The sequence below is a fragment of the Drosophila teissieri genome, chromosome X, assembly GCF_016746235.2.
Source record: "Drosophila teissieri strain GT53w chromosome X, Prin_Dtei_1.1, whole genome shotgun sequence".
NCBI classification, from domain to species: Eukaryota; Metazoa; Arthropoda; class Insecta; order Diptera; family Drosophilidae; genus Drosophila; species Drosophila teissieri.
Window position 1 is genome coordinate 21,800,244 of NC_053034.1, and position 11,805 is coordinate 21,812,048.

The following is an 11,805-nucleotide window of genomic DNA, read 5'->3' on the forward strand; positions in this document are numbered from 1 at the left end:
ACAGTCGACATCGCATTTCGAGGTCTTTTTGATTTTTATTTCAGTTTCTTTTGTTTTTACAAAATCACATTTAGTTTTGTTTCGCAAATTAAATCATAACTTAAAATACATAGCGCAAATAATATTAAGAATACAAAAAAAGTGTGTTACTGGATTTAATGTTTAATTTATGTTTTACAACGCACAATGATGGCCAGCGCCAAGTCGCCAAAACGGGGATAACGTCTTCTGATTCTGTATATTGCTGAAGTGATTTGTGCACGTTACGTTATATGGCGAATGCGTTTTAAGATAGCACCGAACCAAAATGTCTTAATGTTTTTGCTTGCGTTTCTTATTTGCCACTTTTTTTTGGTTTTCTCATTGCTGTTTCAGGCTTTTGATTTGGATTCAGATTAAGTAACTTAGCGCCCTCACAGCGACATCAATATAAACCATACATATAGGTAAGTGTATCTGTAGTATATATGTACAAGTTGCGTGCCGTCGCTCGTTGTTGCTTCTGCTTGTGGTCAGTAGATAAACACAAAGGACAAATACAAATACAAACTAAAGTCATAAAGTAAAATAGTAATAAACAAAAATGTACAAAGCAAGATAAAGGAAATGAAAAATAGGGAAACTTTTGGCTTAACTTTAGGATAGTTTTGGATGATTAGTTTAGTATATATGTATATATAGCACTAGTGTATAGCAAAATATATAACTGATCTCCACCAGGGAAAATAGAACCGCTCCAATCGTTGGCGTCGTCTGTTTTCTTGTCCGTTTGTCTGTTTGTCCGTTTGTCTGTCGATTTGTTGAGTTCTATGTGTGTATGCATATGTATGTTAAGATAATAGCTTTATAATACGACAAATCGGACCGATCGCCGATTTGGCATTGATCCAATCTTTACTTGAAGTCATCCGATTCGAGTATCTCAAAATCGCTCTCGTCCGACGAATCCAAGGCGGTGACAATGCGCTGCTGGTCGCGATCTCGACTTGCATCTGTTTCATCGCCGACGGGACCGGCTGCGGCAGCACCACCTGCTCCCCATTGCACCAGGCCGGAGACAAGGCTGGGCAGCAGCTTCCCGCTGTTGGCCAGCAACGCCTGAGCCTGGGTTTTCACGGCCAGGGCCACAAGCTCGCCGGCGGCATCCGGTCCAGCGGTTATCTGGCGCAACTGAGGGTTGCCACTGGCATCTACGGTGGTGTGATCGGGGAACTGCAGCCCCTTGGACAGGCTTTCCTCCGACGAGGAGGAGGTGGTGGACAACGATGAGTCGCGCTTGAAGTGGCCTTTTCGGAAGTTCATATCCTCGGTCTCCTTGGCCAGTTGCTGATGCTGCTGCTGCTGCTGCGGTTTCTCCTGCCTCTTCGCCGCCAGAGGGGCTAGTTCATCGTCCTCGTCGGTGGAGTGCTCATCAATCTCGGGTATCACATCCGGGATAAGGAGCTCCGACGGTATGTCGTCGCTGCGCTCGTCATCATCCTCGTCATTGGCTTCGGTGGGCGAACTGATGGTGGCCACATCGCTGGCCCGCTCCAGCACGAACAGATTCGACTCGTTCACGTCCGGCAGAAACTCATCCTCTGCCTCGGCTTCCAAGTTGTTGTAGTTCAGCTTCTCCGACCACTGGAAGTCTGCGGAAACAACACACTTTTAATTTACAAACTATTGTGATACTCAAAAATAATATTATTTTGTTATATTTGAAATTATGCCGCAATAGGGATGCCGCTTTTGGTTGAAGTGAGAAGTGGTAAGTGAGAAGTGGTAATACAAAATTGCCAAAAATCATTTAAACAAAGTTGCCTTAATCGATACCAGTTATTTCCGAATCCAACATCAACAAGTCGACAACAAAATGGCATCCTGAATTGAAATTGGCATCCTGAATCAAAATTGGCATCCTGCGGATAAGTTATAACTTTCTATGCGAAACATGACCTTTTCCCCGACTAACACCCACAACATGCCCATGACCTCTGGAGGACGACTCACCCCTGTGCTCGATCTTCAGCAGCTTGAAGTTGTACTTGGTGGAGACGAGGGCGGAGACGACCAGGATGGTCAGGACCAGCGTGGAGCCGGAGATAAGATGTCCGAGCACTGCGAGGGTGCCCAGACAACCGCTGCTGGCCAAGCAGAACATGCTGGGACTGCTGTGGCGCCAGTCGTCGATCCTCTGCAGCCAGGTGTTGATCTTGCCGCGCAGCTCGTCCGTGGGCACAACGCGGAAGCTGCAGCGTGTCCAGTAGATCCAGTAGCCAAGTAGTCCCAGGAACAGCACGCCCAGCGGTCGGACCCTGGAACGATCACAGCGCACGTCGAGTTGGTTGATTTTAAGCGGATATATGATATATTTATAGCTATATTTAGAATATTTAGATGAAGCCGAACTACAGGGGACAAAGGCTCGCCAGCTACTGCCAGAGATAGCCCGAAAACGCGATGAAGTCTATTACGTTTGCAAATGTTTAGGGCAATAATTAATAACCGCCAGCGAGTGGCGAAACATGTTCTAGCAGGAAGCAGAAGCGTACCCAGTTCCTCTCCCAAAAAAGAAGCAAAAAGCTGGTCAAACCTGGTCGGCCGAGCAGCGTATTTTCGTATTTTCGGACATTTCGTTTCCATTAAACGGCAGAACGCTTCTACAGTGCGTATCTCGACTTTAAGGCCAAACATCACAGCTCCGTGCGTTATTATTGAAAAAATGTGTTTTTATACATATACATAGTATGTTTTACCAACGGATGGGCAGCCCATTGGTTTGGTTTCAATTAATTTGAACTCTCACTGCTGGCATTTCTTGCTATCTAAACCCGTGGAGATTTAAAGTACATATTTATATATCATTATTATTTACCAACCCCAAGTTGTATTTATTGTAACATTTGATGCCTATATATTATTATTAAAGACCAAATTAATGGCAAGGCCATTTTTATTTGGATTCTCGATTACACTACTGAATCGCACTGCTGCCGCCAACAAGTTGTGCAAAGTGAAAACACAAAACAAACGTTTAGCAAATTCCAGATAGCTGACGAAGGCAATGATCGCCCATCGATCGGGTTTCCCCTCTGCGGATCTTCAGGTTCTGCCTCTCAGCACATCGGACTATCGAACTATACAACTACGCACCACCCATCCGCCGGAAAGAGGGCCCACTGTAGCAGTAGTTGGGCTATTGCCTGCCAGCTGACTCATAAATTATTCAAGCGCCGCTCGGTTCTCACTAACAGGAACTCGAAATGAACTCCCAAACTAGGAGGGTATTATTGGCTTCGGTGTTACGATTGGTTGATTTATGGCCCGGGTGCTGTTTATCTGCCATACACTGAGAAAAAATCCTTGCCAACAACGTTATAAAAAACACCAAACAAGCGTCATTTTCCAAGTACGAAAATTGGCGATTTAAAAAAAAGATTGTGTGCAAATGATCTGCTTGCAAAAGAACTTACAACTTAATGTCTCTCATATAGGGTCGACTTGAGGTTTTCTTTCAGAACGAAATAACCATCTTCGCGAATTTTCGCCAGTGTATATCGTATCATTTTCCGCCTGACTCTATCGTGTGTTTTTGTTTTCGTTTGACTTTGCTGTGCCCTGGTGTTTGTTTGCTTGTTTTTTATTTGCCCGCCCTACGAAACGCTGACGACTTGTTTTGCTCTTGAAAAGCGTCTAATTAATTATCTCGCTGTTTCGCTGCTAATTCGCACTTTGGATTCATGTTGATGTTGATGTGGATGGGAGGGCGGTGCGTGGGGACGTTGGCGGCCAGTTTTGGAGTGGTCAGCGCTTTTTTTCGGCTCGGACGCTCCACTGATCTAGTGCATGTGCCGCAGTGGAATGGCATGACACTGCTGCTATTGTTGCCTTTCGATCACTGCCTCGACGTATTTCTGTTTAGTAATTGTGGCTGGGAGCCATTGGGGCACAAGTGGAAAGGCTAAAAAAGCAGAAAGCCACAATGGCGCAATTGTCGCGTTTAGATACGGATGCGGAGAGCGTTGCATGGTCGTAAATGTTCTCGCTGGCACAGTGGACACCCGCCCAAAAGCACGGTGACATGCAGCTATGTATGTACACAGACGTTATTATATGAAATACTTGGGCACAGGATTCCCCGAACAGTGACGGGAAATAGTAACCAACGTAATCTGTGCAAGAACTCGGCTTAATAAAGATAGCAACCCTATTTGACGGGGTGAATCGATCGAATTGGGTTTCCCGAATACAAATGCATCTTGCGAATACACTATCCATCGCATAGAGTTGTATCTACGAAACGGCTGCGTGCATTCATGCTGTGTTTTTCATTTAATTCTGTTTTGGTTAATTGCGCCACACAGAACGCTTTAAATGGGCGGAGGAGTGGTCGGTGTGCATGGGCATGGAGTGACATTTTATGTAAAAGTATTATACATATATGTATATACATACATACACAAGTATTTATATAAAGCAAGGACGGCGCGGCGGGGGCGAGGAGGGGGGCCTTTCAGTCAGCTAAAACGAAGGTGTAAGCACGTACAAAAGATCGCCGGCATACACACAACAACCTACAACTGAGCCTAAGTCAATAGAACTGATTTATAATCAGCGAAATGAACGGAAATTGGTACACTTTTTATCAGTTTAACAAGTGCGCAAATAAGCAAGTTATACTCCTACTTTTAAAAATTGCTTAGTCTGATAAATATATAGTAATCGATTTTAGTTGCATTGCACATTAACCTGTTTTAAAATTACAGAAACGTTTATATTTTGGGATTCACTAAACACAGTTCTCAGAAAAATCAATTGCAAAAGCACCACAATCTGAGATGCCAATTTCAGTAGCTTTTCCAATGCGAGCTCTACGCTTGTGGCCATAGGTGTGTTTGAATGGCATGTGCATGCACACGAGCTTCATTTCGGTTCGCTTTTACATATGTGGAACAATCTTTATATGTGCGCACATACATATATTCCGAAAATAAAACATTGCAACTTTCAGCTCGGAATTGGCCACGCGACGAGGTTCTTTCTTTCCTTCCCACAGCTCCACAACTTGGCTTGTGTCGCCGACCATACGATTTTACACAGTATATTTTACTTATTCACTTTGCTGCGCAGCTTTCTTTCAATGGGAATGAGACTGAAATGGCTGGGAAGAAATTCGGACTCGCCCGACCCAATTAAAATGAAAATATTTTAGTGCGTAAAGTACTTATAGGCCTTAATGTGAAAGCATACATACATATATCCTCGCTATTTATAGGGACTACTGGCCTACTTAACACCCGCCGACAATTGTCAACGTTTAACACAAATCACAGTGCTGCTATCGGTATTTAATAAATGTACATATGTACATGCTTCACATTTCCAAAAACGGACGACGTGTCCGAAAGACCACAAATTATATTGTGTTTCATTTTTTGTCTAAATCCCCAAAATAGAGCTATGGATTTCTTTTTAACTTTAACGTTGCAAAGCCCTCCAAAAACCACTAAACTTTTACCAGTTTAGTACTAATAACTTTGTAATTTGTCAATGAATTTTAAATGTGTCTATCCAAACGTCATTTTGTGACCATGGATTCAACTGAATGGTGAATTTGTAGTGGCTCGGCTTTGTGAATATGGGCTTAGAATAGGTTAAGATTAAGATTTCTTTGTTTTGAAGATTTCTACTTTCGACTTACCATGCCATTAGGATGACTGTGACCACGGCTGCCGCTCCGCAGTGGAGCGTGGACCTTGACGGACGGGGCAGGACTTGGAACATTTTGTGTGAGCGTAGCAGCAAGATAACACTTTGCGAATCGCCTTTGTGGGCTGTGATTTCGATTTTCGGCTCCCGCAGATGGCGGGCTGGTTTCCTTTCCGCTCCGCTATTCTAGGCGACTTCCGGTTCCGGTTCGCTGTCAATTTCCGCTTGTTGTCCAGACACAATCGGTTTACCGTTAGGCCAGGTTCTAGGTCAGCTGTGCGCATGGGCAGAGTAACGGTTTGGGGTTTAGCTCTCTTTGCTTTCGTCCTTGCCCTCCTCTATTCCTTCTCTATGCTTGCTCTTTGTTGAAAATCCGCGACTGCTGCGTAGAAAATAAAATAACAATATTTACATATAACTGTTGCATGAGCAATATTTCGGCTACATGGCAATTTACCAAAATGTTTTTGCCTGTTTTGCATGTTTTTCTGGCATTTGAGGGCCTGTCTCACTAACACCAGCGCACTTGTTTTTCGCAAATGGAAAACAATTAAAAACAAAGAAAACTGCGTTGTGCAGCATGGAAAAGGTGGCATTGGAATTGCGACTTTTCCACCAGTGATTAACCACTCAATTCGAAATACTTATTTTATCAACTTATTCCGCGAAGTAGCCTGTTTTTCTTTATTATTTATTCCCTTGTTTTGCTTTTATTGTCGCCGCTGTTGTTGTTGTTATATTGTCGTTGCTGTTTACTGCTTGGCTCACCGGCTGTGTGCAAGTGAGATGGCACTGCAGCGTGGGAGAGGACGATAGCAAGCATGTGGGAGAGAAACAGAGAGCGGAGCGCGTGGAAAACTTGTAATAATAATAATAATAACAAAAACGGAGCCAAAAACTAACGCCCAACATAGCAGCAACAACAACTAGAGCTATACAAAAACGTATAAAAAGCAAAGTTGTTTGGCCTTCGATGTCTTTTTCAATTGCGTCGCAGAATGATACAAAAAAAAAAAACAACAACACAGAAACACAACACATTCAGCGTGTGTATATACATATACATATGTACACACATATGTGCGAAACTTGGCGCATTTTGTTTTTGTTTTCCCTGCACTTTTACCGTATTTTTATTAGGGAAAAGGGGGCGTTAAAACGGTTAAGGGTAAAAATGGCTTTGTATTCCACTTAAAAAACAAAGAAAAAGCTGCTAAAACCTATTTTTGCACAAAAATAACACCCCCATCTCACGCACACACACACACGACTACACGCACTCTTTACATACATTTACAACGCAATTTTGAAGGGAGAAAACTGGAGCAATCTAAACCGCAAGTAATTCATAATTTCGGTACAACTCAGTTTTCTGCACGTTCTCGGCGAAAACGATTTTCGATCGTCTTGTAACTAGACAACAGCACACAAGCGAATGCAAGCGATGTAACGAGCACAGACATATAAAAGCGTTTACAAAATTCTCATACTTTTCGGTTTTGCTGGTTGTATCCAAAAAGACTTTCGAAAATATTATGCTGACTTCCGAATTCCAAACAAATTCGATCGCGCCACAACAACAACCAGCGCAATGAAAAACACATTCAGTGAATGTGACCGCGCGCAGAACGATAGCAAATACCATCCGGCGCAAAAGCAAATACCACAAAATACCACACCAGTTGCAATAACCATCTACTAAACTGTTGAGTTCGGTCAGCTGTTTGTCAGCTGTTTCAAATTAGTTGGTTAAAAACCAATAAAAGCAAAACAAACCAATATAAGCACCAAGGCTGTTCAAAATGTTGTTGAATCGATCCACTAAAGTAGCAGTTTAGCCCTGTGCACTTGTCTTCTGAACATAGAAATGTTGAATTTTAAACTCTAATGAGATGAGTTTCGATGAGCAATTATGATAATTCGCTAAAGTAAAAACTTTTATTTCGTTAGCTCAATTGCTGAAAGTTGTTGTTGAGTTCAAAGATTCAACTCATTTCAATTGAACAATTGTGGAAATCGCAGAATATATTTACTTTAATTTTCAGCAAATTTCAATGAAGCATACGAAATACACCACTTAAGTTCGAAATTCAATGACTTTGGGAACACCCCATATATTCCAGAACACACAAACATAATATCCTAAAACTGTTTGCTACTTAAAACTCTGTGCATTTCTTATATTTTTACTAGAAACGCAACTTTCAAATATGGTGGTGATATCATGTTATCGATAACTGATTTCATGGTTGCATGGACTTCGTGTGAGTTTTGAATCGCCGTTTGAAATTATATGTATTTCCCTGCATAAAATGCGTTCCAAGTGGCTCTAAGAAGCAAGTGCGATTCGCGAAAGAAAAATTACAAACTACATGCAAAGCTTTCACGATTTGGGGCTTAATTTTTTTAATTTAATGTGCTCTCTTTAGAGGTTTCCCAATTTTTGGCGGGAAGTCGAGGGCTCTAGAGTGCCATCGTCATCTCTAATGGCAACTGAAACATAGCAGACACTGAACGAATTTTAACAAAACAAATAGGTTTAGCTGCCTTTGAGAAGCCTTCCCGACATTTAGACATCCCAACGAAAATTCCCAGTAGCAAAACACCAATGGATGCGACGTGGTGAGTGGACCATGGGATTTTATAGATCACGGTTGCTTACGGGCTTTTAAATGCTGCTTTTTCCCAATCTGGTGGCTTCTCCATTTTAGCAGGGCAATGGAGCAGCTGCTGGCTGCAGTTGAGCTGAGCCGTAGCCAGAGCGAGGCCACCACACCAACGGCCACGACCACCATATCGATCTGCAGCGCCCCCTCCCAAGGCAGTGGCTCCAGTTCCATGGACACTGTCTCCTTTCGGTTCCGCTTGGACGGGCAGCCCATACTGCCACCGCTGGTGATTTGAATTCTCGGCCGGGGAGTGGCCGTAACTCAGTGTACTCAGGCGTAACCCTCTTGCTTTGTTCCAGATGACGAGCGCTAAGAGGCGCGAGGTGCAGCTGGCCCGCCAGATGGCGGAAAAGCTTGAGGAGCAGTACCGCCTGACCAGACACTCGGCGGGAACCGACATGGCCAGTCGGAGAAGTCTTTCGCAGCTACAGCAGACAGAGACGCTCATCTATGACAGCACACGGGGCCAGGCTCGGCCTCAGACTCTTCACTTGGGCATACAGCTGCCCACCATACAGGTGGATCCTCCCACGCCTCAGCCGCTTGTACAGCCAATAGACAACACTTCCCCAAGACGGCACAATCGCATTACCGATCGTATCCTGCAGTTCGAGCAGTCGGGTCTGGGTAAGCTGCTGCCCAAAGTTCCAGACAAGAGGATCTTGGGCACAAGTCCTGCGTTAGCCGAAGCAGCGGACCAGCGAAAGCAGCATCAGGATTCAAGGGCAAACGAGATCGACAGTCCACTCGCAGAACCAGCTAGTTTTCAGCGCTCGAGAAGTTTCACGCTGGAGGAGCCCTCTCAAGTTCTCGTAGAGCACATGCAGAGGGAGGCCCTGGCCATCAAGCCCAGCCAGAGTTTGGCCAACTTCCAGAGGCAGACCATCGAGTCTCAGGCCAAGCGGGTGAACCGTAGTGCTAGGAGCATCAGCAGCAACAAAAGCAACAATAGTAACAATAGCAACAATAGCAACTCTAGCCGCACAACGAAAACCACCATCGCCACTAACACCACAGCCGCCGGCAGCAGCTGCTCCAGCCGGGATCGCGAGGTGGAGCGTATAATAGAACGGGCGCTAGACGAGCACGGCGCTTTGGAAGCCAGTCGGAAGGCAGGAGTGCGTAACTATCTGCGTGGCCATCGGGAGCGGATGAATCAATTGGTCATCCACCAGGAGGAGGAACGTCGTCGCATGCAGGCCCAGTTCTATAATCAGCAGCGGCAGCTTATAGAGGAACTGTGTGCTGAAATCGATGTTTCCTCGGGCAACGAAAATCCTGACGGTCTCATGTCGCAAAGCACCAGTACGGGAGACCTGCAGCGTTTCTCACCCGCGCCTACCATGTCCCCCTTTTCATATGCCACGCCGCGCAGCTACCAGGATGTGAATGACTTTCTGACGATGGCGGAGGACATGTGCCAAATGGCGTCTCCTTCTTCCGCTCGGAAGAGGCTGTTTAGTCCGAAACTATCACAGGGCTACGACTCGGAACCGCAGCCACTGGAGGAGGTCAGTGCTCCCAGCACACCGCGATCGTTGCCCCTCAGGAACAGCAGCTTAACCAATACCAGGCGAAGTGGCCAAGCTGTCCGACGACGATCGCAAACTGTGGGCAGTAGTCCCCGGAAAACGATCCCCCCTGCAGACCGCGTGGTGATGAAATCACCAGCGAAGCTTGCTGGTGGAGCAGGACGACCGAAGAGTTCCCCGGTGAAAAATAGCTCCACTATAGCGAAAAGGGGAACTCCACAACCAAAAAGCGCATCACCAAAAAGCGCCTCACCGCCCAAGCGACAGGGCAATGTAAGTGTTTCAAGCGAACTCAAGCGATATTTCATTTGCTTTCTATATCACAAAGGTTTTCATTTTTGCCATACTAAATTAGCAGCAACTCTTGTTGGAAATTCTCTTTAAATCTACTTTACTTTAGCTTTAAACGACCTGATTTCATTTTCGTACATTTACATATTTATTTCACTAAAGCATGAACGATATTCTTTTTTAGACATTGCCGGGAAATGCTTCCTAGTGTTTCCATTTTCCATTGATAATAATCTAACAGCTGAATTTGTATTTTAATCCCATATAAAGTGAAAACCTTGCCCGTATTATCTATAATATCTATTTCCTGTACTCCATTCCATTATTTCCTCTTGCCCAACACAAACAGCGCAAGAAGCCCTAACAAACCAGGTGGTCAGTTATCCAAGTGCCTTAACAAAGACTGCGAGGAAATCGAGGGACCAAACCTCTAGCACCAGTAGCTAACCTAATTACTAACCCACTCAGCAAGTGCCTTCGTTCCCTGTTTAATTTCGCCTCTGATCCCCGCCAGAAACACGTCGACCTGGAGCAGGAAGAGCGCCAGTGGGCGGCCACACGTATAAATGCAGCTGTGCGAGGATTCTTGGTCCGCCGGCTTTTTGCAACCGAGCAAGTGCAGCGAATTGTCCAAACCATCAGGGACACCCTGATCTTCGTGTTGAACCTGCACCTGGAAACTTGTGGACATGGCCTGGATGCAGAGGAGCCTGCAAACTTGCGCCTCAAGGCGCGACTGCTTCAACAGGTGGGTAGCTTACTCGTCCAGTTGTAAAAGTTGTAAACGACGACGGAATGTGTGCTTCAGGATTGGGAACTAACTACTCTTTTCCTTATTTCCTCTGACTCCTTTTACGAACAGCTCTGCTCCGCCAGTCGCACCCTGCACCTGATCTTCTTCCAGACCAGCATAAAGGACCGCATAGAGATCATCGCTCGGGATCGCAAGCGGATCAAGACCAAACAGCTCCTCAAACATCGCTGATCCAATTCGGAATCGGAATTCGTAGGTTAGATTGCTCGAATAACGGAAACGATGAAAAAAGCATTCCTGTCCCATCTTGGCAAATCTTAACTGTATTTAAGTACTCCTCTTCCACTTTCTCACCACACATTCTACGTTTTTATTATTTATATTTAATATTATGAAATATCTATATTTGAGCTAAAATGGAAAATGAAATGAAAGGAAATATATCTAAATACTAAGATTCGGGGCGGTGAAGACTTTTTACTTAAATTCCAGGGGTATAGTCACTAGATATAACTATTCACTAGATAAAAGTTTACTCCCTCGATTGATAAGCAATGGTAACCACAAAATATACTACTTGCTATCTTGAAAAGCCAAATGTTCCTAAGGCATTCAATAATTTTAGTCAGAAGTTTAGTAAACTCTATAAAAGTATTTAAGATACATCCATTTTTGTTGAACAGCCAAAAGATTTGTATTAATTTCTAATACCTTAAATTTTTTCTGATTTGCAGAACAGCTGATTGGCAAAAGCACGCTTGGTTTTTTTTTTGCCGCCAAGCTTTCGAAACGGTGCAGAGCTTTGTAGACGAATTCGCCTTGAAAGTTGCGGCGGATTGCCAAAACAAACGGAACTTTTGAAGCGAGT

At 44.4% G+C, this 11,805-nt stretch overlaps 2 protein-coding genes across 8 annotated transcripts; one reads left to right on the forward strand and one right to left on the reverse strand.

Annotated features, from left to right (window-relative positions):
• Positions 1–15: 15 nt before the first annotated feature.
• Positions 16–7,327, reverse strand: LOC122623850. Of its 3 annotated transcripts, none has more exons than XM_043803210.1 (4): positions 7,182–7,327; positions 5,684–6,070; positions 1,993–2,297; positions 16–1,631 (listed from the first exon to the last, which is right to left on the reverse strand). In XM_043803210.1, exons 2-4 carry the CDS (start codon positions 5,764–5,766, stop codon positions 895–897), a joined length of 1,125 nt encoding a protein of 374 aa, XP_043659145.1. In that variant the 5' UTR covers positions 5,767–6,070; positions 7,182–7,327; the 3' UTR covers positions 16–894. The 3 variants fall into 3 exon arrangements, with proteins under 3 accessions (XP_043659145.1, XP_043659144.1, XP_043659146.1); XM_043803209.1 differs by having other exon boundaries at positions 5,684–6,073; XM_043803211.1 differs by lacking the exon at positions 7,182–7,327 and adding an exon at positions 6,983–7,115 and having other exon boundaries at positions 5,684–6,073.
• A 717-nt stretch (positions 7,328–8,044) lies between these two features.
• LOC122624486 lies at positions 8,045–11,802 on the forward strand. 5 transcript variants are annotated; one of them, XM_043804069.1, is made up of 6 exons: positions 8,048–8,313; positions 8,406–8,586; positions 8,660–10,165; positions 10,698–10,931; positions 11,046–11,193; positions 11,672–11,802. In XM_043804069.1, exons 1-5 carry the CDS (start codon positions 8,300–8,302, stop codon positions 11,166–11,168), a joined length of 2,058 nt encoding a protein of 685 aa, XP_043660004.1. In that variant the 5' UTR covers positions 8,048–8,299; the 3' UTR covers positions 11,169–11,193; positions 11,672–11,802. The 5 variants fall into 5 exon arrangements, 4 of the variants coding, with proteins under 4 accessions (XP_043660005.1, XP_043660004.1, XP_043660002.1 ...); XM_043804067.1 differs by having other exon boundaries at positions 8,052–8,313; positions 8,403–8,586; XR_006326473.1 differs by lacking the exons at positions 11,046–11,193; positions 11,672–11,802 and adding an exon at positions 10,533–10,622 and having other exon boundaries at positions 8,045–8,313; positions 8,403–8,586; positions 10,698–10,838.
• The last annotated feature ends 3 nt before the right edge of the window (positions 11,803–11,805 follow it).